Consider the following 17,338-nt stretch of genomic DNA (forward strand, 5'->3'; position numbering starts at 1 on the left):
CTGCCTGGCTATGAACTCATCTTTCCCAAGGTGAACAGTGTATGCTATCCCAGCCTTGAACAGGCAGCATTCTTGCTGAAGGAGCCAGCCCTTTAACTCCTACTGGGCTGTGGATTTGAATGTAGTTGAGGTGTCACCTCAGCCTGGCATGGGCCTGGGCCCTTGACGTGGACACCGTGATGTCACCCAGTCGCATATGGCACATAGAAGAAAATATTAGTGTCACACCTTGAGATCCTGTCCAATGGCCTCTGGCTTACAGAAGCCTCAGCCCAGGCATTTCATCTACTCCTAGAAGGAATGGCCACAGAAGGGCTCGAGCTACATGGAACCGGGGGGGGGTGGGGTGGGGGGGGGTAGCCTACCATTTGCTGTCTGGGTACCTGGCCTGGACTGTAGCCAGGACTGGTGAGCCGCCTCTAGCTCTGAAATAGAGCCTCCCAAATAACTTGGACCTTTCAACTTCCATCTCCATTTAACTTAGCATATCCCAAGCTCATTAAAAGTTATAAAGCTTTAATGAGGAAAGTCTGGAACAAAGTGGAAGAAAGATACAGGACAGCCCACTTTCCCTAGAGTCCTCCCTGGCCTTGCACTGCCCCCAACTGCCATACACACTATGTAATGGTGGGTATTTCTGAACAAGACCTTAAAACCCTCAGGCTGTCTGTGCCTAGACGTGGCTGGTTCAGACATAGGCTGGGTGGCCTGTAAACAACGAATATATTCTTAAAGCTTGAAGACAAAGTCAGCATGCCAGCTGCATCTGGTAGGGCTCCCTGGCTCCGACCACTTCCTGCCTAGTGGGAACGGGTTAGGTGCTCTCTGGAACCTCTCCAGAGGTCACTGGGTGCCCCACTTAACACCATCAGTTGGGAGCCAAGGCTTTGTTGTGGTTTTTATTTATTTTTGGTTTTTTGAGACAGGATCTCTGTGTAGCCTTAGCTGTGTGGTGGGTTTTGTGGGGGGGGTGTTTTTTTTTTTCCTTCTTTGAGACAGGGTTTCTCTGTGTCACCCTGGTTGTCCTGGACTCACTTTGTAGACCAGTCTTGCAAGAACTCAGAGTGATCCACCTGTCTCTGCCTCCCAAATGTGGAGATTAAAGGCATGTGCCACCACCACCTGGATTTTGTGGGGTTTTTTGGTTTTGGTTTTTTGAGACAGGGTTTCTCTGTGTAGTCTTGGCTGTCCTGGAGTCACTTTGTAGACCAGGCTGGCCTCAAACTCACAGCGATCTGCCTGCTTATGCCTCCCAAGTGATGGGATTAAAGGCATGTGCCACCATGCCCGGCTGTTGTGTTTTTTAAAGATTTATTATGTATTCAGTGTTCTGCCTGCATGTACACCTGCACACCAGAAGAAGGCACCAGATCTCACTATAGATAGTTGTGAGTTACCACATCGTTGCTCAGAATTGAACCTAGGACCTTTGGAAGAGTAGCCAGTGCTTATAATGTCTGAGCTATCTCTCCAGCCCTGGGAGCAAAGGTTTTAGCATGAATTAGGGAACAGCTTTTAGACACTGGGGAAGCAGTACCATGCTGATAGGGTTTTAGAGGTTCAAATTGGCTGGCTCTGCGTATTTTTGTTTTGTTTTTTGAGACAGGGTTTCTCTGTGTAGCCCTGGCTGTCCTGGACTCTCTTTGTAGACCAGGCTGGCCTCGAACTCAACAATCCACACACCTCTGCCTCCGGACTGCAGACATGTGCCACCACTAAAGGCTTCACATCACTATAGCGGATGAGGTGAATGACTGTGCCAGGCCTCTGCTCCAAGGGTCTTCCCCACTGCCCAGTCCTAGGTGGAGGAGGGGAGAGCAGGCTAGAGAAGAGAGAATGAAGAAAAGTGGAAAAGTGGCATCTGAGCTCAGGGTATGTTTACAAACACATTTATAATTACTTAAAAGAAATGAAACCTTACACAGATGTTGACGGCAGAATTACTTACAATAAAGACTGAAAAGGCAGGGCATGGTGGCGCACACCTTTAATCCCAGCACTCGGAAGACAGAGGCAGGCGGATCACTGTGAGTTCGAGGCCAGCCTGGTCTAAAAAGGGAGTCCAGGACAGCCAAGGCTACCCAGAGAAGCCCTGTCTCAAAGAAAAAAAAATAAAGTCCTCTAACTTCAATATGTATCCCTGATGTGTGTGCCCACTTAACTAACACACACACACACACACACACACTCTTCAGTATCTTTAAGTGAATGAAGAAGTATTTTGTTTTGTTGGAGACAGGGTGTCTATGCATAGCCCTGGCTGTCCTGGACTCAACTTTGTAGACCAGGCTGGCCTCAAACTCAGAGGTCTGCTTGCCTCTGCCTTCTGAGTGCTGGGATTAAAGATGTGCGCCACCACATCCAGCTGAAAAACTGTTTTGTTGTTCTGGAGACAGGGTTTCTCTGTGTGGCCCTCATTCTGTAGACCAGGCTGGTCTCAAACTCAGAAATCACTCGCCTCTGCCTCCTAAGGACTGGGATTAAGGGCATGTGCCACCATGCCCAGCTATTGGGTTCTTTATAATGGAATATCACCAGCTCAGTGACACACTTGGCCATAAACTCTGATACCAAGTCCTCTGTGGTGCTGCACACATTTAACCAAGTGGAGGCCACCTGATCTACGTAGTAAATTATAGGATAGCCAGGCTATGTACAGTAACCCTGTCTTGAAAAAAACAAGAGATCCACAGAGCATTCTTCTGTCCTGGACTCCCAGGCTGGAAAGATTCAAATCCCCATATCCTTTTAGAATAAACAATTGCTCGCCCAAAGGGTGAGGGTTGGGAGGGTATGGGCATATGGCTCTGCTGAAGCAGGCCAGCCTCAAGCAGCGTTGCTCTTACAGCCCTTGTCTCCTGGCTGAAAGTGGGTAGAATACCTGTGATTTTTGATGGGGGAAGTATAAACCTAGCTGTACTGGGCTGCAGAAGCTCCTCCCCACTTGAGAATCCAGGGTAGGGCTAGATTTCTGCACCAGGTACTTAGCCCTAGAACTGCTTGTTGCTGGCAATCTAGGGAATGGGCCTGGTAGATTGCTCCAAGATCCTCCCTAATGGGTCTATGGGGTCTTTTTCATCAGAGCTTAATGCGAATAGTGGGCAACTCAGGATCCAGGAGCCCATGCTTGGCAGAGAAGGATGGCACTGGCCCTAGGCAGGCCCAGGGTCTTTTGTTTTGCTGACCAGCCTAACTTCCCATCTGTACCCATTCCGTTGGTAGTGCGGCCAACTGCATGCCCTCAGCTGAGTGCTTCTAGAACACAGGCCATTCAGTCCCTGCAGCTACCATCTGTTCTAACCTGATTTCTCTCTTTTTGTTTTTAAAAGTGGGTCCCACTTCTCACTATGTAACCCTGGCTGGCCTTGAACTAGATTAACCTGCCCTGTTTCCTGTGGTCCCCCACCTCGTTGGTTTTTCCAGACAGGTTTTCTCTGTGTAATAGCCCTGGCTGTCCTGGGACTCACTTTGTAGTGGCCTCAAACTCATAAAGATCCACCTGCCTCTGCCTCCCAAGTGCTGGAATTGAAGGCGTGCAACATCAGTGTCTTGCTTATTTTTAAAGATTTCTTTTTATGTGCATTGATGTACCACTGTATGTATGTCTATGTAAGGGTGTGAGATTCCCTGGAACTGGAGTTAACACAGTTGTAAACTGACATGTGGGTTCTGGGGATTAACCTGGGTCTTCTGGAAGAACAAGCAGTGCTTTTTTATTTTTTGGTTTTTTGAGACAAGGTTTCTCTGTGTAGTCTTGGCTGTCCTGGACTCACTTTGTAGACTAGGCTGGCTTTGAACTCAGAGCGATCCCCCTGCCTCTGCCTCCCGAGTGCTGGGATCAAAGCGTGTGCCACCACACCCGGCTCAAGCAGTGCTCTCAACCACTGAGCCATCTCTCTAGTCACCTTATTTTTATTTTATTATTTATTTATTTATTTAGGTTTTGAGACAGGGTTTCTCTGTGTAGCCTTGGCTGTCCTGGACTTGCATTGTAGATCAGGCTGGCCTTGAACTCACAAGGATCCACTTGCCTCTGCCTCCCTAGTGCTGGGATTAAAGGTGTACGCCACCACCGCCTGGCTTATTTTTATTTTTTAAAGACAGGGTTTCACTGTAGTCCCGGCTGCCTTGGAACTCACTAAGTAAGTAGACCAGGCTGGGCTCAGATGTGGGCAATCTGGTTGGCATGGTGTCATATAGTATGCTGTCCTCTTAAAGTGGTGCCGTTGCCCTTTAGAACCTGGCTACACTGGGCAGAACACCTAGAAGGGAAAGACAAACTGCTGGACTTGCTTCTTGGGCAATGGGAAGGCCTGGCTCTGCAGCGCTGTGTTCAGCGGCCGCCCCCCAGGAGCAGAGCCCACCACTGGCTCTGCGGCGCTGTGTTCAGTGGCCGCCCCCCAGGAACAGAGCCCACCATTTGTCTTCCAAGTCTGCTTGTGTGCCCTATTGGACCAGGGAGGGCATAGGGACTCCAGGTAAAGAGGGAATAGTTGAATAGAGTCCCACAAACAAAACCAAAGACCTGCCATCTCGTGTCCCAGTTGTGGTCCACAACCACCTCCATCATACTGACGACCTGGGGTTCATCTCCAAGTCTCAGCCTCAGTCATAGCCAATACAGGGCAACTGCTGCTTAGGTGGATGATGACAAAGATGGTGAAATGAGACACAGCATAGGAAAAGCGACTGCTTTAATGAATTAGACAAAATTTCACATAAAATCAGAAACCTATGATCCATCCTTTTTCCAATCACTAGAAAATGTAAGATTCGGTCATCACAAGCCATGTGCAATTTAGGACCCAGCTCAAAGGCAGTGCAGGTCTGGGGTCCAGCCTCAGGGGCTGCACTACTTTCCATTCTCAGCGCTGAACATTCGCTCCTGAAAATGACCAGAGCTAGAGTCATGGGAGGGCCCCAGGCAAGACCCACCAATGTCCCAGTATGGCTTAGGCAGCCAGCTGGGTCCATGGTTCCCAAGGAGAAAACCAAACATTCACAAATACAGTCATCTATCTATCTATCTATCTAGTTTTGTTTCTTTTTTTAAATTGTCATTCATTAATATATTATACAGTATTCTGCCTGCATGTATGCCTGCAGGCCAGAAGAGAGCACCAGATCTCATTATAGATGGTTGTGAGCCACCATGTGGTTGCTGCGACTCAAACTCAGGACCTTTGGAAGAAGAGCCAGCACTCTTAACCTCTGAGCCATCTCTCCAGCCCCTATAGTTTTGTTTCTTGAGGCAGTCTCTGCCTCTTACGTGCTTGGACTAAAGGTATATACTAGCATTCCTGCCCCAGGCTACTGCATGTGATCCTCCTGCCTCGCTCTCTGAAGTGATGGGACTATAGGTGTGTGCCACCATGCCAGCCTCCTGCAGGAGGTCTCAACTCTGTACCAACTTTGCCTCTAGGTAAAGGGGAAAATGGTCAAGGCTGCCTATACAGGAACTCACCGTGAGCATCCGCTCTAACTTTATGGCATCAGCAGCAAATTTGCGGATCCCATCAGAGAGCTTCTCCACAGCCATTTGGTCCTCGTTGTGCAGCCAACGGAAGGCCTTCTCGTCCAGGTGTATCTTCTCCAAGTCACTGGTCTGGGCTGGAGGACAGCACAGCTCTCCAGGCCCGCCTTACCCTTGGGCTCCTAACTGTCCTTCAGCCTTGGGTTGTGTCTCCCATCAGGGTCAGGCCTTAGCTCCACCCACACAAGGTTCTTTACTGGGCCCCTTGACCTTACCTGCTTTGAGGGAAAGTGCAGGTGCCAGCTTGGTGTTGTCCTTGAGCAGCTCCCCCAGGAGCTTGGGTGAGATGGTGAGGAAGTCACAGCCGGCCAGGGCTTTGATCTCACCCGTGTTACGGAAGGAGGCGCCCATGACAATGGTCTGGTAGCCAAACTTCTTGTAGTAGTTGTAGATTTTGGTGACACTCTTTACGCCTGGGGAGAACTAGGCGTGTTCAGGATGGCTCTACAGCCGCCACCCTAACTTAGTCCCTCAGCCCTGCTCCTCAACGCAGCAGTTCCCCCAGTCCTATGATCTCAAAGGGTAGCTCCTCACCAGGGTCCTCCTGGGGTTCATAGGATTTCTTGTCTGTGTTTGCCACATGCCAGTCAAGGATGCGCCCCACGAAGGGAGAGATGAGCGTCACGCCCGCTTCAGCGCAGGCCACAGCCTGGGCGAAGGAGAAAAGCAGGGTCATGTTGCAATGGATGCCGTGCTGCTCCTCCAGCTCCCTGTGGACAAGATGGGCCGGGGCAGCTGAGCTCTGCACCTGTTACTCCCCAACAGTCTTCTGTTCCTCAGTAATGGAGCAGGAGCAGTGGGAGCAGGGCTGTGCTCTGTTAAGCACAAGCCTGAGACGCAGCAGCGTTGGGTGTGCACAAGGAGGACCAGGATTGCCTTCATCACATCCACATTACCAACAGACAGGCAATCGAGACCCTGAGTGCCCACGTCTTCCCTAGCACTGTAACCAGGGTCGCTCCCCTCTCAGAGTGCCCATGGGCTCTGCGCCTAGCCCAGAAGCAGTGGCTCATTACCAGAAGGGTGATTAGGACCTAGTTCTGCCTGGCGAGTCCAGCCTCTCTCTTGAGAAGCCTCTTGGCCCAATACCCCTGGGCAACACTGCACCGCCGTGTGGTTGAGGCCTGAAAGCCACTCTGGTTAGTCTATTCCAGCCACAGTTCCCTTCCCAGGAGCCAGCTGCAGAGGCGCCTCCACCACGTAGCTACTCGGGTGTTCAAGCACAAGTATAGCTCATACCATGCTAGCTCAGCAAAGGCGAGAGTCTCCTGACCCAGGAAAACTCTTCTCTTCATCGGCCCATGAAAAAGGAAAACCATGCCCACACCAAAACATGTACAGGCCTTTGTTCACGGCGTTATTCTCAATAGTCCCAAAGTGGTAACAGACCCAGTGCCCAACAAGAGACAGACGCAAGACATGATCCACTCAGTGGAACACCGTCCAGCCAGGAACAAGGCATAGATACACTGGAACAAATTGAATGAGATGAGCCAGACACAACAGTTCACATATGATGCGCCTCTACTTAGATGACATGTCCAGACCAGACAAATCCAGAAGAAAAACCAGTGGTTCTAGGTAGGGAAAGAGCAAAATGGGCCTAGAGGAGATGATAGATTATCTCTGCTGCCCAGATGGGCTGGAGAGTTGGCTCAGAGGTTAAGGGCACTGGCTGCTTTTCCTAAAGGTCCTGAGTTCAATTCCCAGCAACCACATGGTGCCTCACAACTATCTATAAAAAGAGATCTGGTGCCCTCTTCTGGTGTACATGTAGGCAGAACATTGTATACCTAAACATCTCGGCTGCCCAGTTACCCTAGAACGGCCAGGGCTGACTGCTTCTGGAAGAGGCATCATAGGAGCCTGACTGTTTCTGGCATTCTGTATTCTCTTCTACTCAGAGCATACTGTTGTTATGACAATTTATTTCTTTAAAGCTTATATAAATTCAGGCCTCACTGTTCCGGAGGAGACAGAGACAAAACCTAGCAGTGCAGTCCTTGTTAACTGGACACTGTGGAGAGGCGCAGTCTGAGCGAACCCTGGAGCAGAGGTCAGACTTCTCTCAAGGACCATCCCGCAGCAAAACTGGTGCCTGCTGCTCAGGAAAGAGCCCAAAGCTGCTTCCACACAGGGGACACTTACTTTCCGGCCTGAATCCCCTCCCAGGTTGAGGATAACTTGATGAGAATTCTGTCCTTGCTGATCCCAGCTTCTTTGTAAAGCTCAATGAGGCGCCTGGCACGGGCCACCATTGCATCCTTGTCGAAGGAAAGCCTGGAAGAGCAAGGGTGTTCCAGGCACTCAGACCCCACGGACATCCACTGAGGCAGCATGCAGGAGCGGGGTGTCCTGTAGCTGAGTGGCTCGTTGGGAAAACCCTTACCACCCCCTCCTCTGGACTCAGAGCAACTTGAGACCCAATTTCAGAAGCAAGCCTGGCGGTCAAATCTTATAACCAGCACTCAGGAGACTGAGGCAGGAGAATCAGAAATTCAAGATCAGCCTGTGCTCTAAGTGACACTGCCATACATAGTAGCTCAAAACCCGGAGCAACTACAGTTCTACATGATCTGATGCCCTGTTCTGGCCTCCACAAGCACACGGGTGGTGTAAACATATCATACAGGCCAATACTCACACACAGAAAATAAACACATCTTGGCTAGAGAGATGGCTCAGAGGTTAAGAGCACTGTCTGTTCTCCCAAAGGTCCTGAGTTCAATTCCCAGCAACCATATCATGTCTCATAACCATCTATAATGAGATCTGGTACCCTCTTCTGGTGTACAGGCACTTATGCAGTTAGAATACTGTACAAATAATAAATAAATAAATCTAAAAAACAAAAAACATTAAAAAACCCAAATCTTTGAAAAGGAGACTTTAGTCTTTAAAAAAATAAAATAAAATAGTGCCGGGTGTGGTGGTGCATGCCTGTAATCCCAGCACTTGGGAGGCAGAGGCAGGAGGATCTCTCTGAGTTCGAGGCCAGCCTGGTCGACAAAGCTAGTCCAGGACAGCCAAGGCTACACAGAGAAACCCTGTCTCCAAAAACCAAAAAATAAAATAAAAAGCCAAACCAAACACAAAAAACATGGGTCAGAGGTGTGCTTAGTTGGCTGAGCACTTACTTGCCTGTCATGCACAAAGCCCAAATCCTCCCAATATGACATAAGTATGTGGTGTACTCTTGTGACCCCAGCACTGATTAGTTAAGGGCAGGATGATACGGTCATGGTCATTCTCAGCTACACAGGAAGTATGAGGTCAGCTGGGTCTACATGAGACCTTGTCTCAAAATAAATATTAGAAAGAACAACAAAATGTGCTGGAGATGGCTCAGCAGTTAAGAGCGCTGTCTGCTCTTTCAAATGTCCTGAGTTAAATTCCCAGCAACCACATGGTGGTTCACAACTATCTGTAATGAGATCTGCTGCCCTCTTCCGGCGTTCAGGCACACATGTAGGCAAACTGAGTTCTAGGACAACCAACCAACAAAAAACAAAATAGCTGAGTGGTGGTGGCACATGCTTTTAATCCCAGCACTTGGGAGGCATAGGTAGGCAGCTCTCCGTAAGTTCGAGGCCAGCCTGGAGTACAGATCCACTACAGATCAAGTTCCAGGACAGCCAGAGCTATTACACAGAGAAACCCTGTCTGGAAAAAACAAAAAACAAAACAAAACCAAACCCAGTAAGCCCAGCACTCAGGGAGGCAGAAGCAGGCAGACTGCTATCAGTCTGAGGCCAGCCTGGTCTAAAAGCAAGTCCAGGACAGCCAACACTACACAGAGAAACCCTGTCTCCAAAGCAAAGCAAAACAAACAAACAAAAAAAGAAAAGAAAAAAACCCTGTCTAAAAAAAAAAAAAAGGGGGGGGGGGCTGGAGAGATGGCTCAGAGGTTAAGAGACTTCTAAAGGTCCTGAGTTCAACTCCCAGCAACCACATGGTGGCTCACAACCATCTATAATGAGATCTGGTGCCCTCTTCTTGTGAGCAGGTGTACATGCAGGTAAAACAATGTATATATAATAAATAAATCTTTTTTTAATATATAAATAAATCTTTAAAAACAAAAACAAAAAATAAAACAAAAATTTAATTGCCAGGCACATTGGCACATGCCATTAATCCCAGCACTCAAAAGGTAGGCAGATCTCTGTCAGTTTGAAGGAAGCCAGCCTGGTCTAAATGGTAAATTCTACAGCCAGAGCTATATAGTGAGACCCTATCTTGAAAACAAAAGAAAAGTATTAACAAAAAGACCAAATTCTGGAGTCCTTAGCCATTAATCAGCGTTCTAGGCCATCAGTTCCATACAGTCTTCTATAGAGTATATTACACCACCCAGTGACTGTGGGGAATAAAGGGCAAACTACCTGATGCCAGCAGGACACCTGCTCCCTCCCTCCCTCCCTCCCCCACCTACCTTGCATCCACTTCTGTAGATACACGGCCTGGAATCTTCTTTAGTATCTCTGCTCCAAACAGCACAAAAAGTTTGTCGACAGCATTTTTAATCTGCTCCTCTTGTGGCCTGAAATTCAGAAGGAAGGTTGTGTGAGAGCCTGGAAAGCTTTGGGAGAACCTACGAGACCAGCTCTGACTGTTTTGCCAAATTTCTTTCTTTTCAACCTCTCCACCATGGGTGTAAGAGCACATGCTATTTTTTTCTTTATTTCTTTCTTTTTTTTTTTGGTTTTTCGAGACAGGGTTTCTCTGTGTAGCGTTGGCTGTCCTGGACTCACTTTGTAGACTAGGCTGGCCTTGAACCCACAGTAATCCACCTGTCTCTGCCTCTGGAGTTCTGGGTTTAAAGGCATGTGCCATCACCACCAAGCAAGAACTTTTTCATCTTTCAGATTAAACTCTATCCTTTGTGGCATTTGCATAAAATTGTTTTTATACAACTCAAAGAGAAGACACTCCCAAAAAGGAGAGTGAGATGCCAATATAAAATTATGACACCACACCTCAAACAAATGTACAGTTTCTATATCCAAAAGGACTACACATTGATGAGTTATGTGATAAAGTGGAAGAGGTAAAACTATAGAATAAGAAAAGGATTAGAAGCCAGCACAATGGCACTCGATGTTAACTGAGCACCTGGGCAGGCATGCTTACAGCAGCCTGGGTATACAGTGATACCTTGTCTCACAAAAACAAGAAAGATGCTGAGGACATAGACAAGGAGGTAGAAGAAGGACCAGAGATTGCGGTAATAGTTCTACCAAAGCACAATTTAATAAAATCCACTAGACTGTTGTTAAAAAGTAACGGCAGCGGGGCTGGAGGGATGGCTCAGAGGTTAAGAGCACTGAATGTTCTTCCAGAGGTCCTGAGTTCAATTCCCAGCAACCACATGGTGGCTCACAACCATCTATAATGAGATCTGGTGCCCTCTTCTGGCCTGCAGGCATATATGCAAGCAGAACGTTATACATATAATAAATACATCTTAAGAAAAAAAAAAGTAGCTGAGCATGGTGGCGCACGCCTTTAATTCCAGCACTTGGGAGGCAGAGGCAGGTGGATCGGTGTGAATTCGAGGACAGCCTGGTCTACAAAGCAAGTCCAGGACAGCCAGGGCTACACGGAGAAACCGTGTCTCGAAAAGCAAATGAACAACAACAAAATAAAAAATAATAAAAAGAGGCAGGAACCTGAAAGGCCATGAATGTTCTACATCTCAGCCGGAGGTGTTCACACTGGCAAGACTCAGAGGCACACAGCCACAGTGAGAGTGATCTACACTGTACAACCCCATCTTAGTGAAACACAGATCGTGTTGGGTGTGGCCAACATTAGGAGTGGGACCCTCTGGGCTCTCTGTTAGCCATACTCACCCACCCAGCTTCTTGCCGTAGGCAATGGCCTCCTCCACCAGCTCCTGGTAGGCTGGCATCTGTGCTGCAGCCAGGATCAGGGATGGGTTGGTGGTGGCATCCTGGGGCTTGTACTCATCAATAGCTAGGTAAGTAAATTCCAAAAGCAGGTGGGATGGTTAATCTCATTGTCAGCTGGACTGAACCAAGAAGCATCCAAATCTACATTACCTCTGGCTTGTCTGTGTTTCCAAGAGGATTAACTAAGGGAGTGGCCTGCTCTGAATGTGGATAGCCCAACCCCACAGACTGGCAGCCCCATGCAATGTGAGAAGACAGCCTGCTAGCACAGGCATGCTGTGCTATGTTTCCTGTCTGCCGTCAGAGGAGCTGCTCTGCTTTACCTGTGATGTCTCTGCCAAAACGGACTGGAACCTTAGAAACTGTGGGGCAAAACCATCCCTCTCTTCTCAGGTACTTGTCAGAGGGACCAGAAGCAGCTGTCACCAGAGATGGAGACCGGTGCCCTGTAGCAATCCCAAGTGGATCACAGCAGCACTGCTCACAGCAGCCCCAGAGAGGCTGCTCACAAGACAGCAGCCTTTAATGTGAAGACAGTAACCAACCCACACACTTGAGCTGGGTACAGTGGTCGACTGAAGTCCTAGCTCAGATGACTCAGAGTTTAAGGCCAGCCTGGATTACAGAGCAAGACCCTGTCACGAAGGACCAAGCCATGAGCTGGGTGTGGGGGCACATGCATTTAATACCAGCACTCTGGAAGCAGACACAGGTCTGAGTTCAAAGCCTACTTGGTCTAACTTAGTGAGTTCCAGACCAGCCAGGGCTACATAGTAGGACTATGTCTCATAAACCAACAAAACAACTTTGGTGTGTGACTTTTTTTATTTGCAACTTTTTTTTTTTTGAGACAGGGTTTCTCTGTGTAGCCTTGGCTGTCCTAGACTCGCTTTGTAGACCAGGCTGGCTTCAAACTCACAGGAGTCCACTACCAAACCTGGCTCTATTTACATTTTAAACTAAAATTTAAGAAAAACAAGCCAGAGTTTGAGGCCAGCCTGGTCTGCGTAGCAAGTCCCAGGCTAACCAGGCTACATAGTGAGACTCTGTCTAACAAAACAAAACAAACAAGCAACAACAATAAAAACACCAGAGCTGGAGAGATGGCTCAGAGGTTAAGAGCACTGTCTGCGCTTCTGAAGATCCCGAGTTCAATTCCCAGCACCCACATGGTGGCTCACAACCACCTGTAATGCGATCTGGTGCCTTCTTGTGGTGGGCAGAATACTGTATAAATAATAAATAAATCTTTAAAGAAAAAATATTTAAAAATAAAAACACCAAACCTAGCCAGGCATGGTGGTACACACTTTTAATTCCAGCACTCAGGAGGCAGAGGTAGGTGGATCTCTGTGAGTTTGAGACCAGCCTGGTCTACAAAACAAGTCTAAGACAGCCCCGGCTGTTACACAGAGAAACCCTATCTCGAAAAACCTAAACAAACAAACACCAAATAAAACAAAACTGGATACCTTAGAACAATCATCCTCCCATGTAAGTTGGTTTTTAGTGACTTGGAATGGACACAGGAGGATGTTGAAAGAACATGCTTCACAAATTTGTCCTACTGCCCAACAGCCAGTAGGGGGCACACTACTCCTAAACAACTGACAGATCTGCTGATACTGCCAACTGTCTTCAGCTCTTTAATCTTTTTTTTGGGGGGGGGAGAAGACGTTATACATAGTATTGGCTCATTTAACATATTAGGTTTTTTTCTTCAGGAATTCAGAAAAGTCAATGAGGTGTGACCTAGCCCTGGTCATCTCAGCTATCCAAATGACCAGACACAGGAACAGCAGATGCACAGCCATGATGTCCAGTTGCCAGGCCAGGAAGGCATGAGCTTGCTTAATTTTTTATTTCTATTTCTTCTTCTTCTTCTTCTCCTTTTTTTTTTTTTTTTTTTTTGGTTTTTCGAGACAGGGTTTCTCTGTGTAGCCTCCTTCTCCTTCTTGCAAGGTTTCTCTGTATAGCCTTGGCTGTCCTAGACTCGCTTTGTAAACCAGGTTGGCCTTGAACTCACATAAATCTGCCTGCCTATGCCTCCTGAGTGCTGGGATTAAAGGCCCATGCCACTATGGCTGGCAAAAAAAATTTAAACAAGTTAGTAATTTCAAAGTACCCCTGCTCTTTTCTTTTTCTTGTCAGGAGCTACATACCAGGATCCTATGTAACTAGTAATTCAGGCTGACCTCAAAGCTATAATCCTTCTGCCCTTGGAGTGTATTACAGGTCTACACCACCACCACACACACACATAGCCTCTTGATGCCAAGGACAGGATAGTTAGTCCTCATCGTGCTACTGCTAAGTCTATGGGTTATGAAACTGCCACAGATATAGGCAGAGCAGGCCTGGTCTGCAGGCTGCACAACGCGTGGCTCACTCCGCTGTCTGCTTCCTGATTAGGACATCACTAGGGAAACCAGGCAAAGGGTGCACGGACCACTTTTGCAACGTCTTACGAGTCTGTAAGTTATTTCAAAATAACAGTAGGGGAAAATGTGCTCTTGAATGGGGCTGACTTAGGTGTGACTCCATCGAAGGGCACACAGAAAGCATAGCTTCTGTCATATAAAACCTCAGACCTGAAGCCTGGGGATGCAGCTGAGTGGTGGGGCACCTCTTGTAGCCGGTGTGGTGCCCTGGGCTTGCTCTCTGTCCCACCCCTACAGATGAGCTTTAAGGCTCAAAGACCCTTAGGTTCCATGGAAAGTGCAGGGGGCAAAGTGTTCTGGGCATCAGAGTCTGGATTCTATTTTCAGGGGCCTGTGGCACTCAGGGAGTTAAGAACCGTCAGCGTAGCTGGGTGGTGGTGGTACATGCTTTTAATCTCAGCACTCTGGAGGCAGAGGCAGGCAGGTCTCTGTGAGTTCGAGGCCAGCCAGGATTACAGAGGGAGTTCCAGGGCCGCCAGGGTCATACAAAGAAACCCTGTCTCAAGGGGATGGGGAAGGCAAGCAAGCAAGCAAACAAACAAACAAAAAAAGAGAATCCTTTACCATTCAATTAAGATCTCCAATCTGGGATAATGTTTATAATTAATTAATCTGCATTAAGGGGGCTGGAGAGATGGCTCAGAGGCTAAGAGCACTGACTGCTCTTCCGGAGGTCCTGGGTTCAATTCCCAGCAACCACATGGTGGCTCACAACCATCTAGAATGTGATCTAGTGTCCTCTTCTGGCCTGCAGGTGTACATGCAGGCAGAACACTGTAAACATAATAATAAATAAATAAAGCTTTAAAAAAAATAATCTGCATTAAGGTATACTATCAATGAATGTGCTTTTGTTGTTGTTGTTTGAGACAGGGTCTCTCACACGCAGCCCTGGCTTACCTAGAACCATGTAGACCAGGCTGACCTAGTACTCTGCCTCCCAAGTGGTGTGCCACCATGTCTGTCTCTTGAACTCTTCGCAAACATTAGCCAGTAAAATCCGCACTATGCACACAGTGGGAAAAAAAACCCCTCAGGATTCCCAGATGGATTTCTGGAAGCTCTCTGACAAACATAGCTTCTGTCGGACAGGTTTGCTATTAGACCCACATCAAGTCTGCCCTTTATATTTAAGCAGCCCAAATATGCCTAATCACTCTGTGACTCTCTGAGAGATAAACAATGCACTTACTCATGAGGAACTAAAGCCTGTTTCTCAAGTCACCGTGAGAAAGCAGAAAAGAGCAGTTTGCTCCGGGCTCTCACTGAGCATTTCCTGATGTGAGATTCTCACAGCAGATGTGAGATCACCTACACCATCCTACAGGGCCGAGAGCTAGACTCGGGGCGCGCAAGCCTTTCCACCCGTGTTCCCTGAGTTTTCTCCAAGCCCAGGAAAATCTGAGTACTAAAGCTGGGCATGGTGCCACTGCCTGATCCAGCACTAAGAGGCTAAGACAGGAGGATAACCAGGAGTTCCAGGGCAGCCCGGGCTACATTTTGAGACCCTGTCTCAAAAGAAAAGGTTTGACAATAGAACAACCGTTTGACTTAGTGTGTGTATCTGGTCTGACTCCAGCCACGCTGGGTACTGCCCACAAACAGTAACCAGCTGCCACCTTGGAAGGCCAGTGCAACAGGCTGCAAAACCTGCTGGTGTCCAGCGAGGCCGCCGTGACCCTGCAGACTGTACCAACTCCACAGCTGAGCCTGTGTCATCGTAGGCTGGCCACTTGGGGTCAGTGGGATTGCCTCGACCACCGAAGCTTCGCAAGGGGCTCTCAGGATAACCAACAGCCCCGAGGCCAGTGTGGGGCCTTGAGGATTCGGCCGAGACTCGCCAATCCCAGCTCCAGAACCCGCGAAGCCCCGCCCCAGGCACCCGCACCAGTCCTGATTCCAAAGTTGGGGGCGCTACAGCTTCAGGGCGCATGCGCCGTGCCCTCTTACCGTTAAAGTCACCCGTGTCGGCCACCACAGTGGTGAACTGCTTGAGCTGGTCCAAGGCGGACTCCATCCTCTGGCGCTTTACTGGGGACCCCGACATGGCGAGGAGTGTACAGCTGAGGAGGTAGTCGTAGCGCGGTAACCCACAATGCCCCGCGCGTCCTGGCCAATCGGAGCAAAGCTAAGTAAGGCCCCACCCCTGGAGACGAGCCACGCCCCGTGTTGGTCTCTTCCTCAGTAGCACGTGGTTATTTTCCACTAGTCCAGGGAGGGTGGAGCCTAGATGCTGTATCCTTCTAGAGCTCCGCTGTGTAGAATGAATGGACACAGCCTGCTCTCCTGAGACACCCCAGCGGCCTGCGATGATACAGCAGCCCTCCATGCACCACAACCACGCTAGTCCCTGAACCCACCTTTGCTCCTACTGTGAGCCCTCCGTGGCGGTGGAATCTCGAGGCGCGTCCCTTTCTCCAGCTATGGGACTTCGAAGCGCTCCCAGCTTAGGAACTTGGGGTGCGCCCCTCCGTGCGCCCACCGGATCGCCGGAAGGCAGGCTCGGCGCAGCCCCTGCCTACAAGCAAATAAACAGATGCGCAGTCTGAGAATCTCATAGGTGTGCCCGGCTGGGCAGCTTCTGCCAAAGCCACCAGTTCCCGCTTCCCAGGAGGAGTGTTCTGGTGTCGTTAGGCTGTCGGGTGATCCCTCCCTTGCCCTTGATTTTTCATCTCCCCAGGAAATCTGTCCCGAATAAGTAGCAGGTTGAGAAGGTGGAGATGAAAACTGTCTCTTTAGTTAGTAAGGGCAATTTTCTTACGGTCTTTTCACTCATTGATTTGCAGTTCTTTGAATATGCTAGCTCAGGTTGCTACACACACTGACATATGTGACCATCAGATATTTTCTCAAGATATTTTGTTTAGCATCTGTCTTAATTTGCTCGCTATTGTAACTTGGCGAGGTTGATTTCATCTTACACTTCCAGGTAACAGTCTGCCACTCAGGGAAGCCTTGAACTTCTGACCTTCCTGCCCATGCTTTCCAAGTACTAAGATTACAGTCATGGGCCACCATACTTGGCTTCAGCTGACTCCATTTAAGCTCACTGGAAGGTGGACTTTAATATACCAGGGGCTGCAGAGGGGCTGCCTCTAGGGCAGTGGTTCTCCACCTGTGGGCCATGGCCCCTTTTTGGGTGGGTGTGGATGTGGGTGTTGAAGGAACTTCCCTTTCACAAGGGCTGCATAGCAGATATTTACTATTCATAACAGCAAAATTACAATTACAAAGTAGCAAAGGAAATCATTTTCTGATTGGGGGACCCCACAACATCAAGAACTGTATTGAAGGGTCACAGCATTAAGAGGTTTGAGCAGCACTGTGTTAGGATAGGTTAAGGTTAGGTTAGCTAGAGGGGAATTCCACCTGTGGAGCTTTCTGTTGGGGGTTGGTCAGATGTATTTTGATGCTAATTAATAAAAATAAGCCATCACACCTGGGCAGGG

The 17,338-nt window shown here is 48.6% G+C and overlaps 1 protein-coding gene across 1 annotated transcript; it reads right to left on the bottom strand.

Moving 5' to 3' along the window:
- Positions 1–4,677: 4,677 nt before the first annotated feature.
- On the bottom strand, positions 4,678–15,999 carry TALDO1 (transaldolase 1). The gene is made up of 8 exons (XM_084772324.1): positions 15,840–15,999; positions 11,389–11,512; positions 9,969–10,076; positions 7,682–7,813; positions 6,068–6,243; positions 5,749–5,946; positions 5,465–5,610; positions 4,678–4,885 (listed from the first exon to the last, which is right to left on the bottom strand). The coding sequence occupies exons 1-8, from the start codon at positions 15,934–15,936 to the stop codon at positions 4,853–4,855; spliced, it is 1,014 nt and encodes a 337-aa protein (XP_084628450.1). The 5' UTR covers positions 15,937–15,999; the 3' UTR covers positions 4,678–4,852.
- Between the last annotated feature and the right edge of the window lie 1,339 nt (positions 16,000–17,338).

The sequence above is a fragment of the Acomys minous genome (genome assembly GCF_964271855.1).
Source record: "Acomys minous genome assembly, chromosome: 2".
In the NCBI taxonomy this organism is placed as follows: Eukaryota; Metazoa; Chordata; class Mammalia; order Rodentia; family Muridae; genus Acomys; species Acomys minous.